Source organism: Anser anser, assembly GCF_964211835.1.
Source record: "Anser anser genome assembly, chromosome: 3".
Lineage (NCBI taxonomy): Eukaryota > Metazoa > Chordata > Aves > Anseriformes > Anatidae > Anser > Anser anser.
The window spans coordinates 59,464,029-59,481,760 of record NC_139722.1 but is presented as its reverse complement, the minus strand read 5'-3'; the positions used below and the strand labels follow the sequence as shown (position 1 = coordinate 59,481,760).

Genomic DNA, 17,732 nt, shown 5'->3' with positions numbered 1-17,732 from the left:
GTTAAGAAGAAGAATACTAGTTGCAAACTTGATAATTACTGAGTATAAGTTGGTTTAGGCAGAGGACAGACCAGTGGAAGAGTGGTGATATTCTTGTCAGTTTACAGCAATAATGCATCTGTAGATCTAGATTATCTATCTGCCTCCAGAATAATTTCAGCCAAGAAAACTAAACTGTGCTGGAGTTATGCTGTCATAACAGGACAGAGTTTGATCCTATCAAGCTGTCAACCAGAGTAAAGAAAAAAGCGTGCCTGGAGTTAAGCTCTTAAATCCACAGGAGCTGTTGCATGCTCAGCACATTTGAAGCATGTCATACTAAAGACAGATTTAAATAAGGGAATCGCTATCTGTTATTTCTGAGTTACCAGTAATTTAGTCTCTATTCTCACTTATTAATAGAACTTCTTTCTTTTTAGGTCCTTTTCCAACCCTCCTTGTGATACACTTACAAAAGTGTGCTTATTCTCCAGTTGATGACTATAAACTCAGTCTGGGTTTTGCCATTCTTTATCTGCTTCCACTACTCCCCTGTGGACTCGGCAGCATGCAACTCTTCTCCCCATTTTCCATTTGTAGTAATTTCTTTTTTTTTACCAGTTCCTTCTGATGCCGTGCTGGCTACATTGTGCTTCTTCATTCTTTTTACAGCGGAAGTGTGGTGTATCCTAATTATAATGTGTTTTAAGATGCTTATCAAAGGATAAATACTTTAGATTTTTAATCTTATGGCATCTAATATATATTCTTTTGGGCACAGGGTTTTGGCAAGCACTCATTAAACTCAGAATGCTTTAAAGATTTTTATTTTTATTTTTATTTTTTTTTAATCTATTCTTTAAAGGAAGTTTTACAACTGACTAGAGTATTTGGTGTGCAAACAGCTAGCTGAAGATTTTAGAAACTGCCAAGTCCTAAGGCAATTTCACTTCATTTACATTTGTAGTTTTCTTGTTTTAGTTTAAAAGGAAAAGGTTGGGTCCTTAACAAAATAATTTTGTATTCTGCATAGGCTGTTCAACAATTAGCCACACATGCATTTAAAGACAGAGCCAAAGGCAACAGTAAATAGTTGTAGTGGCATATATTAATAGGGTGCTTTCTCGTCTCATGCTGATGTGCTTCTAACGTGAGCAGTGAAAAGAGATGGGTCTTGCTTGTGTCTGCGTGTGAGAAATCAGGCCCCAGTTTTTGCCTTTCTGACACAGCCTGAGAGGTGTACTGAGTGCTGTACCTGTGTACTGAGGGTACAAGGAAATCTTTTCACAACTCTAAGTTTTACAGTGTTTTCATATCCTTGTTTTTTGGCAAGTTACACAGGTAACTTGACCCAGCGCACTGCTTTTGGTGAATACTGCTACTTCAGCTGTTTGCAGCTGGACCACTGAGACACTGCTGAGGTAGCAAGCACAGAGGCTGCGCTCTTGCTTTTACCCTTTGGAAACCTAGGACCTCTGGGGAGGTCAGGCAGCGTGCACAGCCTTTGGTGTGTGCAGTAGATCTGCCCTGAGACAACTGGACAAAAAGAAAAATTTCCACTTATTTCATAGATCTCTTCTACTTTATTGCAATGGATATGTGAAAAGCTTACCGGTACTACTCCCTGTTTTTCATATTTTTTTTGTTTAAATTTGAAAATTTTGATGAAAAATTGTCAATTTGTGTGCAAAAACATTTTAGTCAAAACACCTTGGCCAGCTGCCTACAGATAAAACATCGTACAGAAGTCCTGGGAGAGTCAGGCATCGTTAAAACTCACCCCTACCCTCAGTTCTTTGTATGCACCTAAAACCAAGGCAAAGCTGACCTTCAGTAGTGGAAGAAGTGAAAAGGCCCCTCCATCTCTTGAACTCTGCAGCACTTTCCTGTGCTTGTCATGCTGAGAGTCTTCCCAACATTTCATGGGGATGTTACCCTTTTCAGAGAAATAAAGGACAGCCCCTTCGGTGTCCCATAAAAGGCCACCCTTTTAAGAAGAAACCTGGATAAAGTTATCTGCTTAAGTCAATGACAAAATTCGGTTATGTCTGGGTATCACCCACGAACAATATCAACAGCTCCAGGTGTGTGGAGGGCCGTGAAGGACACACCAGTCACGCTCAGACACGACGGGAAGTTTTTCCTGTTGGATTCTCTGCTGGGAGCGATTTTTCAGTGACTGCAGGTCAAAATTACCGCCCTGCAGATGGTATATATACATGAAGATCGGGACCTCGAGGTACCTAAGCGCTCCTGAGCACCTCACGTAGCCCCTCGCCGAATTTTTCAGACACCTAACTGCAAGCAGGGCAGCTGCACAAGGGAGAAGGAAACGCGATAGTTATGCCAGCACTGAAGCCAGTCCATTTCCTAATGGCAAAAAAGGCGATTCGGACGCGGGGCTAGGGGACAGCAGGAGAGGGAGCCCGGCTGCCTGGTGTCCTGCCCTGACCTCGCCGCGCACCGCCATTTTGGTAACCATGGCGTGCGATGGAAACACCGGCGGTGGCGGTGGCGGCGGCGGTGGCGGAGGAGGGGCCCGGCGGCGGCCGGCCGCAGGAGGCGCTGCCGTGGGCGGCCCTGCCCCGCTGTGCCGAGCCCTGCCGAGCCGCCCCGCTCCGCCGAGGCGCCGGCAGAGGGGATGGCAGCATGAGCTGGCTGCCGGGCTCCCGCGGCGTGGTGCTCACCGCCTACCACCCCAGCGGCGGCGGCGGCGCCCCCGGCGGGTGAGCGGCGGCGGCGGCCCCGCGGGGAGCCCCTGCGGGGGCTCGTGAGGCGGCCGGGGAAGCGCCTTCGGGGCCGGTCGCGGGCGGCCGGGCTGCGGGCACCGGGCGGGAGGCGGCGGGGAGCGGCCCCGGGGGAGCCGTGCCCCGGCAGCCCCGCGGGATCCGGCCGGGGGGGGCTTCAGCCGGCTCTCGGCGCGGCTCGGTGCTCGGTGGTGGTGGCGGTGGTGGTGGTGGTGGGTGTTTGTTGTTGTTGTAACGGGGTGCGCTGAAGGAAGTGCAGGTGAGGCCGAGGGAAACTTGCTGGAGGTTTTGACAGCTCGAAAGGGGGTGGTGGGGATCAGGGCGGCCGCACCGGGTGCCCCGCAGGCTGTGTGTAACGCGGGCTGCGTGCCCTGGCAGTAAGCAGAAGCTGCTGAGAGGGAAGGAGTTTTGTCTTCGCTCCGTCTGCCCTGGCCTTGCTGGAAGTGCCCACAAAGGTCCCTTTGATAAACATGGGACTTTTACTAACGCGGGGAAGCTGGCTGAAACCGGGACGGTATCGGCACTGGCACATGACTTACACGCGCGCCCAAGTAGAGCGTGTCAGACCAAACTGATTATAATCTCATTAAAAAAAGATAGAAGGAAGTGCTGGATGTCACCCTGGACAAAAGATAACCGATGTGCCTTGCTATGGCACGCTAAGAGTTCACGGCAAAGGCAAGAACCGAACTGAACAGTGCGCTTACTGAGTGCTTGAACAGCACAGCCGCGGCCCTGTTTTTGTTGAGGTGCTCCCTTCCTTGTAACTATGTGTGTGTATAGTGAATAAAGGTGAGAAGTGGTCTCCTGTCTTAATTACAGCATTAGAAATATGTACGTTAGAGCTGGGTAGGACAGGGGGTTCCCACATTTAGTTTGCCTGAGCTCTGCCACTGGCAGCATTACAGCTTCAAAGACCGTGCACGTTTGCCATTTAGCTCTCAGCTAAGATCCAGAAGGCTGCCTCTCTTTCCATGTCACAGCTTTCAGTATCACTACGTACCCCTCTGCTGCCTTGAAAACTCTGTAATTTTCAACGGGAATCAGAGCACTAGGAAGCTGATGTAATACAGTGCCAGCTGTTCGTATTGTAATGAAGCAACCCTTTTGGAAAGACTAATGGTCAACTACGTTGATTTTTTTTTTCTTTTTTTCAAGGACATTCAAAACAATGAACATTGGAGACTGCATTGTTTTTTGACTGTTGGAGAAGCATGGCACTGGTGCATCCTGGAAAAAGCAATGCACTGGCTGTGCTCCAGATAAAGTGGCAGCTAGGAAACTATGTTCCCTAACCATTTGTTTTTCTTCAGGCATACAAGAAGTCCTGCTTCATAGGACTGCAATATTTTACTGATCTAATAGATTATTGAGCTACTTTACCATTCTCTTCTGGCCCTTTAAAGGCACAATGAGCCTGTGAAATACTTCCTGTAAAAAAGTCTTACCCTACTATTGGTTCATCAGGCTAAAATCTAGAACAGCTTTAATGTGATTACTTCCAAGTTTGACAATTTAGCAATGTTGTCTTGTCAGTGACAAAGTTTAAATTAGCATCAGAGCTGTCTTTGCCATAGAATTTATTTTACAGCTTATATTAAAGTAATAGCTAAAGGAATATCTTCTTATATTTTAGATACTGATTATGGGTGACTTCTGTGGTATACCTAAGTATTTATCTAAGAACTTCCTTAGAGAAATCACAACAGCAGTTTACTCAGTCAAGTTTAATTTTAATAGCTCTCCCCTCCATACTGCTTGTTTTCTGCTTGCTTTTCACTTCTCAGCTTTGACCCACTAGATTCACTATTGCTTTATTGGCTGTCTTGCTGCTTGCTTTTTTGTGTTATCTCCCTTTTTTATGATGTCCATGCATGGGCATTTTTCTTGTTTTTCCCATGGAACTGCTTGATGTTAAATGGACTGTGGAAAATAAGAGTGAATCAAGTAACTTGCCCACGACTCTGTTTCAGCAGCCACTTTGGCCCCTTGTAGGCATGTAAGGTTCATGCATGAGAGAAATGTGAAATTGACGTACCTAAGCGTAGACGTCCAGTGCTGCTTGGGCTTCTTGTTGGGGATTTTACCGCATCTTCTGTAGCAGAAAGAGCTGCAGGTCCTGTGTCATATTTGCCAGCCACACACAGGCATTTCAGGTAACAACAGACTTTTCATAGGGCTCTTTTTGCTTACCCTTAGACAACGGTCTCATCCAGACAGGCCTCTGCAGGACTGTTCCTGTTCAAGAATGAATGTGTGTGTGAATGTGCGTATGTATATATGCAGCTAAAAATATCTTTTAAGTGATTGTAAGGCGAAGGCCAGGTCTGGAGTATCAAATAGGTGGGGAATAGGATATAAAAAAATTGCAAATAGCTAGATGCATGCAAAACTAACTGCATGTGTACTGGTGTGTGAGAAAAATAAAATCCTGCTACAGAGCATTTTCAAGAGCTGTGCTTAAAATGCAAACGGAGTGACAGATAAATGATTCTAAATGTGATGGCCACAGCAAGTTGACTTTGCTTTTGTCTCCCTTACCTTTGCGTTATCTCAGAGGCTGCCTTTCTGTATTGTCTCCCTGGCTGTACCAAATTGTCATGTGAGTCACAGTCTCCCTGTATGTCTCCAGTGAGTCACCGTGCTTTCTCAGCAGCAGCCAGCATGTGCACTTTTGCTGCCACTTCATTGTACTTCTTAAGCTTATTGCAGAAGACCAGTTTGAGTATTGAAGCTTTGCAAGCTAGTGCCTTCTTAATATCACATGCTCCCAAAGGTACTGTGAATCTTCATGTTGCTAGTGACTTCTTAAGAAGGACTCCAGCATCTCATAAAGACTAGAACATGACTCTTTTTCCTCACAGGTCATGTACCTATGCGCGCCCTCACTTATTTGCTGTATTTAAATCTTGCATTTGGTTTGCCAGCACTGGCTTGCAAAGTGAGAACTACAAGCCCAGTTTCCTTTAGATGGAACTAAAACCCAGACCAGTTCTGGAGAGAGTGCTGTAACCCTTGGCTGCTGGAAAACAGAAGATTCCACCTCCTCAGGTCTCTGCCAAATGATGCCTGCAAGCAAGCACCCATGGTGCTGGAGGTTCACTGTCCTGATTAACTGCTGAACCCACGTGAATCTGGGAGATGTCAGCTGAAGATTGGAAGTGTGTGGCAGTGGAGGAGAGGGTCACAGTTTTTGTTGTGGAGAAGAGCCCATTATTGTGGATTACTGCGCAAGCGTGCATAAAAGAAAATATTTTTTATCTTCATAAATACAGGTTTTATTAACTTAGTGGTTGTAGTATCTGTGTTGACTGTTGGGATGGGTGACAAGTGAGGGGCATAAAATACTTAGTGTTTTCTACAGGCAGCTTTGGTCTAAATCACTCACAGTTTGATCGCCTTTCATTGTTCAAGTATTTGCTCAGTTTAATCTGAAGATTTAACAGTTTGCATCTCAAGCCAAGAAGAAATCTAGTAGTGAATATGAATTCATGCCTTCTTTGAAGGGCAGTTTCTGTTCTCATTCCTTCAGAGAGAAAAGCTCTCATTCCTTTCCCTCTCTTTTCCCACCAGTGACTCACTCTTGGAATTGAAATCCAGTGAAATCCAGTCTGAAGGACTAAAGCACTGTGAGAGATGCATGTAATGCTCAGTGTGTGAGCAACAAACTCACAAGCTGATTATAACAATGGGCTTGTGGTGGCAGAGCCTTTTGCAATTTCTTTTGCAAGCTGTTAGTACAGCACAGATCTGGGGTTTTCTATATCATCACGGCATTTTTTGTTCCTACCCCCTGTAACCTGTCTGCCGTGATGCCAGTACGGATTCCCCAGCACAGTACCTGCCATGTGGTGCTTGCTTTTATGCAAAGCAAAGATCTATCACACTTCAGCTCACTTTACAAAATCATTGCAATGTTCTATCTAAGTTTACAGGCTCTATGTGAGTACAAATACCTTAGAAAAATCCTTTCCTGCCTTGAGTTTGCCTGCTAATTTGAACAGCATTTATTGTCGAGTGCCTACCGACATACTCAAATAGAGCTGATAGACAACAGTGCTCTAAGTTGCTTTTAGAATCACTTTTGTGTCTTTTGTGCTTTATGCATGTATAAATATGTAGCGTACTGCACACCCTTAATGTGTTGCTTAGTTACCAGTGTATTAATCCCGCTAACTTGATCTACAGACAGCAAGATGTGGTAGCCCACCATTTCCTGCTTCCCTGCGTCCAGATTCCTGTCTCCCTCGAGTTACCCCTTCCCTAGTTTGAACCTTATTTCGTCTTCGAATTTATCTGGCTTCTGCCTTTGGTTCTTATTATGTCCTTCCAATAGAGTAAAAAGCCCTTCAGCTGCCTGTTAACTCATCATCAAGCTGCTGCTCAATTTTATTTTTGTAGACTAAATAAGTAATTATTTTTGAGTCTCTCTGTTTCTTCGGTCTAAAAACATTTTTTGGGTGACTCTTTTGTTTAATTTCTTCAATTTTCAGCATCCTTCTTTAAGTGTGTCACGCTATTTTGCCTTCCCAGCCTGAATTACAGGGAGCAGTTCAGTGTCAGTCTCATGAATGTCACCCACAAAGGTAAAATCACTTCTATGATGCTAATTAGCACCTCATCCAGTTGCAGGCATGGTTGTTTTTCTAAGCATCCTGTTGGAACTCACCTCAAGTTTCATGTCCTCTGTGCATTTTTCAAGCCCTTCTTTTTCAGGGCAGTCCTCATTATGCAGACATGGTCCCTTGGTCATGCCCTTAGATATCCATTTAACGTCTGTCAGTGTTATAAAACAACATTATTTCAATAAGCTCAATTCACTAACTGACCTGGATCATTCTATGTCATGGATTTAGATTGGATTTAATGCCCTTTGCTATCTGTGAAAACAGTCTATTCAGTTCCACTCTCGGTCAGGCCCTTAAATAGGTATCAAATGAGAATAACTGTGCTGAATCGGTGGGGCTGTGTAGCAGAACAGAGGAGAATTGGGGCTCACCGTATACTGGCTTTCTTTTTTATTTTAATAAGATACAGAGAATGAGGTGACATACCTATGAGGAATGTGAAGCATAAAAGCCTTTTGAACATTTTAATTAACAGCTTTCTTGAGTGTGTACAAATCTAGATCATACAGAGCATAACACAAGATATTACTAGGTGTGCTGTTATAAGCATGTAGTCTTTATGTAAAGTTAGAAAGCAGCTGAACTTCTGATGAGCAAAGTGCCAGAGGAACCTTGTAAATCTGAACTTCAGCCTTAGCTCTAAATGTGGCATCAAATGAATGTTTCTTATTTGCATCTCTTCTTTTTCTTTGAAGAGCAGAATTGTTGAATTTGATTTTGAATAGGACTAATGGCTTTTCCCATCTGCTATTATTGGCACTCTATTGAAAAGATTGAAACTGTTATTGCCAGTAATTTACTCTGGTTTCATAGCTGCCACCAGAGAGGTTGGAGCTGAAAGTGGTAAGGTTTTAAAAGGCTGTTCATACGTGCTTCAGAGACGTCTGCAATGCGAGTACCCAGCTCTATAGTTATGCTTTTTTACTAGACTTACTGAATGTGTGCCTTCATTTTTTTTTTCTTTTGTGAATCAGAATGCTACAACTGAACTGAGGCTGTAATTACAGTAACTGATACAGAGAAGTTCCCGCTGTGAGTGGCATTGCAGATTCCTGTTATGTATGGGTCACTGACTGTCACTCCAAACTCAGTAAATGAACTTGGCCAGGGGAAGAAAAATTCCACACTAGTAAGTTTTGAGCATTTCCAACGTGACAATGAGCTGTTTTGTGAGGGCTGCTTGTTTTTCGGTGAACCTGTCTCTGCCTTGGAATCCTGATCTCAAAATAATTGTGTTCAGGCAGGGAATTTAAATATTTCTAGCCAAACAAGTAAGAAGAATGTAGGGTTTTTGTTTTTAAAGTGTTTGTGTGTGTAAAAAAATTGATTTATTTTATAAAGTACGCCGTCTTCTGGGATATGTATTTGGTGACAACCCAACCAGCGTAATGGGTTGAGCACACGAGCAAGTTACCCTTCTGCCCTCCTGAGAAAGCTGAAGCTATGCACTTAGTCTTTGGTTATTGTTTTGTGCCAACTGTCTTGTATTTCAACAGAGTAAGAGTGAGCACAGCAAAGGTTAGATACCTACTGATACTGTCCCGCAAGGATCACCTGTTCCTTATTCACCCTTATTCTGTCAGGCTGTTCCCTGCCCCTCCTGCTACAACAGCTCAGTCCCCTTAGCCTTGAAATGCTTTCAGGAGAGTTTTGGAGACTTTACCCGTGTTCTTCCTACAACACCATTTCTTCCTAAGGAGGCTTCTTAGACCAAAAGGCAACAAATACATAAACATGCATTGGAATATTTACTTTGCGTTGCCTGTGTTATTGTTGGAAGAGTAAAGTGGTTTGGGGTGAAGTATTTGAGGGGGAACAAAAGTGAATGTTTTTAGCATACTTAGAAATATGATTGAAGGTATCTCACATGTGAGAAAGCAACAAGGTAAGAATAATGCTGTCTTCAGCACATAAATAAATATCTCATCATGCATACTCAGTGCCAAACTGCAGCAGAACAGTTGGTGTGTTTTGCTTGACGTAGCATCAATACAAATCCTCAATTTACCACTCCTCAGACTACCTCTTCTTCCTGTCCACCAGTCCCTAAATCACCCAGACAGCTTTCACTCGGACTTAGGGAAGTCAGATGTTTTAACTTTACTTCCTGTTTGAAAACCAGGAGAATACTTAAAAGGATGTGTGAGAATTGTTTTGTCAACATTTAGTGATATGGCACTTAGTAAATTGTTTATTTTTTTATTATTTTTAATCAGTTGATTATTTTTAGCTGATTGCTGTGTAATCATCAGAACAATAGTTGGCTGGACTCAAGGCTACTGTTGAAATGTTCCCTCTGTGAGAAATTCTTTGCTTTTAGTAAAATACAACATCAAGGTCCAGGAGTGTACTATATCAAGAGATAACAGGGAGATTTGTGACTAGTTTGAGAGAGTGCAAAGCTAGATTGTAACTGGACAAACAGATCGGGAAGTTCTTGCGTGTTTGTATCACCCAAGGAGTGATATAGCAACTGTGGTTATAGCCATGGTCATGAGCCTGTGATCCCAGATACAAAGGAAGGAACTTGGTGCAGTAAGCGAAAGCCTCAGCTGCTGAACAGCAAGGAAGTGCTGGTGAATACTCATCTACAAAGCCAGTACTCGGTTAGCAGTCACAGTGAGAGACCAGAGCTATGGTTACCGTGGGCCAGTGGAAAATGCTTTCTCTCTTGGCAGTTGCTAAGAGGATTATAGGTCTATTGACATCCATAGTGTAGCTTCTGGAGCCTCACCTCGTGATTTCCTTTGCCACAGCCAGGTAAGGGAACGCTAGTAACAGCATTGCTTTTGTAGGAAAAATCATTCCCATCGTTCCTGTTTGCAGAGGGTGGCTGTGTTCTGCTAAGCTGCGTCATCTTCTGAGAAGCCTATATGCCAGTAGTCTTGAGGAATATCTTCTTGTTCTGTTGAAAGTGTTATCTCAGGAGAGATACTACGCTATTTACTGAAACTTTTTATTTTCATCTCAGAAGCCTCAGAGGGTTCAAACCAGCAGAAGTTTTGATGTGCAGTGACAGTGGTGCAGGTTGTGGCCAATTAGGCTGGGATGAGCTGAAAAGAGCAGGGACATCACTGAAAATGGAGTTTCCTTCCACCTTTCACCTACATTTTTTTTTCCCTGGCATTGACATTTCTGGTCTGATCGAACTAGGCTGAGCTGGATCAAGAGAAAAAATATCCATCTGAAAGCAGTGTTTTTCACAAGAGTTTTTTTCAGACAGATTGGTTTCTTAACCTGACTTAGCAAGTGACTGCATCAGTGACAGTGCTGACACAAGGGAAGTTATAGAAACCCACAGAAAAGGAAGGATTTGACAGAACCCTCTGGCAGCAGCCTACATCTGTGTCAGCTTAATGTGATCATTACGGGGCTGTGATTTGACAAGAGAACTCATTTTTATGAGTCCTAGTACTGGCTATGGCCGTATCTTGTAAGAGGTTGATGGGATATAATTTAAATCTATTGGTTCAGATTTATTAAAAAGATAATTTGGTGGCTTAGCTTTATGCTGGCAGGTTTTTAGTCAGTTCAGGTACATTTTGTCCTTTAGCAGTCACTCTAAAGCTGGTGTAAACTTAACCTCTGGCTAATTTTGCCCTGACTCGTGCCATTCGGTGATTCAGTAGTGTGCATGTCGTCTGCCTGCAAAAGGCACGTTGCAGCACGAGGAGAGATCCTTGGTATCCAGTGCTGATCCCTGGTGGGGAATACCGTGGAGCACCCACGCCCTTACTATGGAGCTGCGGAGAGCTTGCCTTCCCCTCATCACGTATTAATTGCATAGTGCAGTGTGCTTCCCAAAAAAGAAACAAAAGCCCAGCTTTGATTCCCACACACTGTAATGAGGTAAATTAAATCGCAACTTCTGAATTACAGTTGGTTGTTAGTTGATAAGCTTGTGAAAGCTTGCTGATTGATGCCTTGTTTAAACACACCTTTCTTTGCTCTGAACTTTGCACTAGTAAGATCGCTCTAGTTTCATAGTGCACACAGTAAGTACATCGAAGCAGTATCGTAAATAAGAATAATCAGAATTACTCATAGGCTTTCCTATAAGAAACACAACCTAACTTTTCATCACTGTAATATTTTCTAGTTTAAGGGTAAAATAGGCTAAGGCTTTAAATAATAAGACATTATTACAAATGTCAGTAAAAATATTATGTACTAATTAAAATGTTCAAGCACCTGTCCAGTGACCCAAATTCTTCCTGCCTTCTTCTTGTGGAGAAGGATATTTGCACTGTGGTACTTGTTCTTCTTTGAGGTTAAAGCTTAGAAAAATACATATTTGTGTGAATTTCTTACGATGGGTAGTGCATACAAGCACAAAATAAAACATATTTTTTCTTTGTGTGTAAGTAGAAGCTGCTCATGAAAGTTTATGGGAAACTTTATGAGCTTCATGCTGTGAAAGCTGGTATTTGGCACTTTGTACTTCAAATCAGAAAACATATGGTAGTAAAATGTGTGCAATGCTGTCACAGTCTTTTGGTTTGGGGGCCTTTCTTGGCCCCAAAATCACTTTTGAAGTGATTGTTAAAGTTTAGTAGTCTTCTCTTAGGGAGTGTGAGGGACACGTTCTCTTAGACATTTTCAGTCACTGTTCGTTTGCAGAATTATTTGATGCAGGTTTCACTAAACACAGACCTCAATATAGGCTGTTACAATTTCTGTTAAGTTTCAGTTTAAATGTATGTATATATTTAACCTCTGAAAGGCACAACTTCAGTTTCTGTTGTACGCTTTCGAAGAAGCTGCTAAGATATATTGTTAATTAGCAGGTGAGAGTTAGCAGCTAGCAGTTAGTTAGTCTGAAAAATGTAGCTGGAGCCAGACTGTGGGTCAGCACATCTGCACAGGGCCATGCCAGTGAGAAACAGAGCAGGGGACAGTGTGGGATGAGACAACAAAGACTAATTCAGCATAAGCAACTTTATGTGACAGTCTTTTCAAACCTTTCAAACGGTGTATTATAATCTAAGCCTGTACATAGAGTTTCACAGGAGCCTGGAGCCCAGCTCTTGGCTGCCTTTCAGCACGGGGGTGTTCCCTGTCCTATGAACGCCAGGACCCCAAGAGTGGGCAGATCATCAGGATGTGCTGGGGGCACGTGGCCATCGCAGTGTGCCCAGACCTTAGCTGAGCACCAGCGTGAGCCTGCCCAGTTGATAGGTATGTCGCCTCCATCCCCAAAGACGCACAGCTGTCTGTATTCATGTGGTTTGAGCCTAAACTGGGAGACCTTTCCTTCAGCCCGGGTTGGTCTTTTGTTTTTCTGTTTCTTTTTTTCCCCTGTGTGTGGTGTGATGTTGACACAGGTGCACAGCCTCTGATTCTGGACAAGACTGGTGCCTTTTGTACCATGCTCTCTTATGTTACTCTCTTGGAGCTTTTTGAACCCTATTTCTTTCTCACCCTCTGAGTATTCTCACATAGGTATTTTCCAATAAACTTGTAATTCGACTTTGATCCAATAAAGTTTCAACTGCTTAGAGGATATTTCTCCAAGTAGCTTATATTGCACAAATCACTAGTAGGAGTACTGTTCTTATTAAACAGAAGAATCAAGGTTGCATCTGAATATGCTAATATGTTTTGTTCAAAACAGTGGACAGCTGCTTAAAAGCTATTAAAACTGAAAAAGTTTTCTGGTGTCCACTAGATACCCCATAATATTGTCAGATCTTTGGGAAAAAAAGGAAAAAAAAAAAAAAAAAGCCACAAACCAAACATGTTCATAAGAATATTTGGGAAGCTGGAAGTCTAGAAATGAGAAGTAACTGGGCAGTTTTTCATTTTACACACCATTGTTCCAGTTATAAAGCCTGTTCACCTATCACTTTCATCCAAAGCTTCCTGGGTAAGTTATTCAAGTTATTCCGTTATACAACCACACTGTGGGCATGAGAAACTAATATCTGTTTATATTTGAAGTTGAAGTTATCTTACTTTTATAGGACCCTGGGGTAGCTGAACATGTTTCTTACCCTTCATTTTATTTCCTAGAAGTGTTCTCCATTTTTGAATTCAAAGAAACATTTATGCCGATACGTTCTTTGTAACTGAATTATTTTCCATTTGTTTTTAAGAATTTGTACTCACCAGTAGTTTAAGTTATATTAAGATTCTTCAGAAGACTGATGAAATTTATCTGAGTCAAAATATTAGTATGAAGTAAGATTTTTTGACATAAGGTAGAAAAACAAAACTGTTCAGTGAAGCATACTCTAAAAGCTTCAGATGCTTTTCAAAGTAGGAGCAACACTTCTGCAGCTTATAGTAGTCAATGAGGAAACTGTAATCCTTTAAAGCTTCTATTTTTATCTTCAACTATTGTGTTTTGATTCTGTGGCTTGTTCTGAGCTAGCTGGAGACAATCCTTTGTCCCATTTCAAGCTGCTGCTGTCACCAGAAGCCATTGATAGTACTTTAAACAAGGAAATAACTTGCAGTAATGCATGTAATGTGTAAAGTATTTTTACCATACACAACAACACGTTTATGTAATTGCTGGAGCACATCTTCTGCATCTGTGTACAATCACAGGTGGTAGTAGTCGAGAGTACATAACATTGCTCTTGTTCTTCCGTACACACTGCATATACATATGGCAAAACAAAATAGGAGCTTATAGCAACACGGGTGAATGGATTGTGCCTTAATTGAGATTTAGTGTGCTTTATGTGAAGCACTGTGTTTCTGTTAGCAACAGAGGTCTTCTCCAAGCTTCCCATTCTGTAGCAAGCTGAACCATCTTCCTGCTGCAGGCATTGCCTTAGAAATACCTGAGTGTTACTTGGATGCAAAGTGATCATTCTGTTTTCCTCCCTGTGTTGGCGGTGGCTTTTCACATCCTCCCTGTATCTGTGGTGGCTTCTCACAGTGTGTGTGCATGGGACTTTCATGAGAGATAATGAACGATGTAAGGGGTGGGCTGCAGCAGCATGAATAAATGGGGAGAAATCCACCAGTGAATCAAAAGATCTTTTCAGAGAAGGGACAGCTGAGCTGTAAAGAAGGTTTAAAAAACTGCAGTCAGAATTCGGTCAATAGCATTTTTAAAATTAAGTCACTTTTAAATGAAGTTCCATACCATTTAAGATGATATGGAATCCATCCAGCCCTTGTATAGCCTTTTCAGCACTAGAAAAGGATCTCCTCAGCTTTTACATTTCTTGGTGGGACCCCTGAGCTTCTGGGGTACAATTGGCTATTCTTCTGTGACTGTGAAAGCATAAAGCAGGGATTCTTCAGCTGGTATTTAGAATTCAATATGAAGATACCATTTCACCAGAGGCATGCTATTGAGTGTGGTCTTTGGCCTCAGTGAACCCCCAACGGCCGTGCAAGTGGTGAAAATGCTTTGTCTGCATCTGCACAGCAGGTCCCCAAGTGCCTCTAGCAAGCACCTTTCAGCCTTCACTGCGTACCGAGTGAGGTGCTGTGAGGCCCTGCTTGCTGCTGTCCTTCAACAGCTGCGTGGTGGATTTTACCTACCAGCATGTGGTTGCCAGCTGCAGCTTGTGTGGGAGAAGGGGCTGGTGCCTCCTCTGAAGGAGGGGTCAGGCAGATACATACGTGCACCGGTGTGGCCAGTGTCTGTCCCAGAAGTTAGGTCACATTGCTTGGTGCTGAACCAGTCCAGGGGAGTTTCTCTCAGGCATGTTCAGGACATGGCTGAATTGCTGGAGGCAGAAATTGGCACTGCCTCTGCCAAATTTGGTGATGCAGGCCCACTGCTAGCAACTCCCAGAGGGTCTTTTCGTCCTCTGGATCATGAGTAAGACGTTCATTTATTGGTGTGAAAGCTGCCTGGTGGCTGGCCTCATTAGCTCTGGGAGGTACAGAACATGTGTCTCAGGCCTTCCTCCCAAAGTTTATTGTATCCCTCATCAACAGTTGTCCACCAGGGTGGTCTGTCGGTCAGTAGCTTGGCAACTTTACCCCATGAAGTCCGCCATCTTACTGCTGTCTGAGCTCCGTGTGCTGCCCAGTCTGCATCCAGCTGGTTGCCATCTGAGAAGGGTGGGAGAGTACTGCTGCACTGAGGGGCCATAGGAAAACCAGTTGTCCCAAGCTACCGAAAGGGCATCTACATCCATCTAGAGTCCTAAGGAGGAGGCCTGTGACCCTTACAACAGAAGAGGGTGTTACTTTGTCTTCTTTCCTGTACCAAGGATCCCTCATGCCCCATGTTTTCCTTTTTCAGAAGCACTTGCTCTGCATGGTTGTCACCAAGTTGGTGTTGTAGGGTAAGTGAGACTCTGCCTGGTCATCCTCTGTCTGAGTGGGCTCCCCATAATACCGAGGAAATTACTAAAGTTAAGGAGATACGACCAAAACGTCTTGCATGTTCCTTCTGCAGGATATACCAAGGTCTTCCTGCCCAAGTTTCTCTGGCTTCATAGCTTGGAAGAAAGCCACGGTGGCTGGCATATCCAACTGTGGCAGACTCGCATGTGGGTAACTGCTAGACAGATGTGACTGTCCAGAAAAACTAATGATGAGGGCCAGACTAAGTCCTTTGTGCAGCTAGGAAATGCAAGTTTTCTGCGGTGTCAACCTGAATGAGTAATACAAAGGAAAAAGCAGTGGCATTGGATTTTGTGTGAGAGGTGGCTTAGCTGCTCAAAGGGTCACAGCATTGCCTTGGATGTCTTTTGGTGACCTCCAGCAGAAGAAAGCCTAGCTGCCGATGGAGGTGCTGTGCTGATGTCATGCTGATGCTCTTACTCTGGATGTGGACCTGTCGCTATTTCTGAATAAAGAAATATTCTCTGCTGTGGCTGGGGAGGGTGGTGACTTGCACTGAGCAGGTGGCGTGCTTGAGTTTTGCGTCTAGATGACTCTGCTAAATATTGTCATACAGTCCTCTGACAGACCTGGTGGCTGGACCTCTCCCATGTTGTCTCTCCTAGTAAACAATGATACCCTTCTATCTCCCCTGAATAACCCTGGGTGCGTGACGGGCTGGCTACCTTCCTACTTGTGCTGTCTTTGAAGAGCTCTGCCTGTGAGTAGGGAGGGATCTGGCACATCTCAGGGTCTGGCACATGATTTTTCAGGACGTGGATTTGTGGCACTCCGAGAAGGGTGCTTAGAAGGTGGTGTTGGAGTCTTGCAAGTTATTGTGAAGGGTGGAGTGGCCTGGAGGTGTTGCCCTTGGGCATATCTGCCCTGGGACACTGCAAGGTTGCTCTGGTGTGAAGGCAGTGTGAACAGAGAAGGAATTGCAGCTGAAGAGCATTACTTGGGGCACTCTGTGGAAGAGACAGCTTCAGTGTATTACCTCATTTAAGACAATATTGTATATACTTGTTAAAAAAAAAAAAAAAGGTCATTTATTTTTAGAGGGCATTGTACAAATCATTCTAACTGATTTACTTCTGAATGAGATTTATAGTTCCCTTGCCGTTGCTCTGTTGACTTACACTGTAGGTTTTAAACCCCTTTGATGCTAACAAGTATATGCTTCCATTTCTGTGTTAACCTATTGGTACTTGTACAGTCTTCGTAAGTATATAATAAGACTTTGCCCATGTGCTTTATTTTGCTGAGGGAAGTGTTCTTTATCTTTTGAGACACAGTTGGGTACTTATATATTTCTTGTATCCAAGTATTTCCTGTATCCAAAAAAAAACAAGATTGCAAGAATGCATTTTCCATGAAAACAAACAAACAAACAAAAACAACCATTAAGAATGTTTTTAATTTAGTATGCCTGGTAGGAAGGTGCTGAACTGTGTCACCTTGTCTGAACTCGAAGGATGTACTTGTCACCCAGATCAGGCTCTGAGATGTTTTTGCTTCCTTCGCTGCCTCCCCAGCGCTGTTGGGATGTGCTGGTTCCACTGTGATGCAGGGTGCACCCCTAGTGCTTAGGGAACATCAGGGAGCACTTCAGAGCCAGAATGCCACCGGCATCCTGCCCGACATGGCAAGGTGGTGTGAGGGATGGGGACAGGACAGAGCTGTCGGGCAGTGCAGGTTTGGAGCCAGAACCTGACTTGCAGGGTGCCCTGCAGCTTCTGCTCAGCGTTGCCTCAGATCAGGGATTCCCTGTCTAGAAATGTCACTGCTCTGTGCACCCAGATCAAGTCCACTCAGGCTGGCTGTCTTTCCTCCTTTCACTTTCCTCTGAATTGCAAGCTTGGGCCACTGTCAAAATACGATGCTTTCAAATTAATTAGAATGGAATTTTCACGTGACTTAATATTGCACACAGCATTTTTTTTTCTATGCACATGTAATTTGGTATAAAAACATCTGGTATTTATTTGTAGATGTGTCTGGTAATGTGAAGTACAGATATCTAGCGTTGGGAGCTTGGTCCTCTAATGAAAAATTATGGAATGCAGTACTCGAGTACATA

The 17,732-nt window shown here is 43.5% G+C and overlaps 1 protein-coding gene across 4 annotated transcripts in view; it reads left to right on the top strand.

Moving 5' to 3' along the window:
- ARHGAP18 (Rho GTPase activating protein 18) overlaps positions 1-17,732 on the top strand; it is a 91,910-nt gene that overhangs the window by 24,253 nt on the left and 49,925 nt on the right. The window contains exon 1 of one of the 4 annotated variants that reach the window (XM_083831902.1): positions 2,501-2,705. The exons of 2 other annotated variants lie outside the window; for them this stretch is intronic. In XM_083831902.1, coding sequence (XP_083688028.1) covers positions 2,629-2,705 — 77 coding nt within the window. In that variant the 5' untranslated portion in view covers positions 2,501-2,628. Of the gene's footprint in view, positions 1-2,500; positions 2,706-17,732 lie in introns of those variants that run through there. One more of the 4 variants, XM_083831901.1, reaches the window with a different exon arrangement.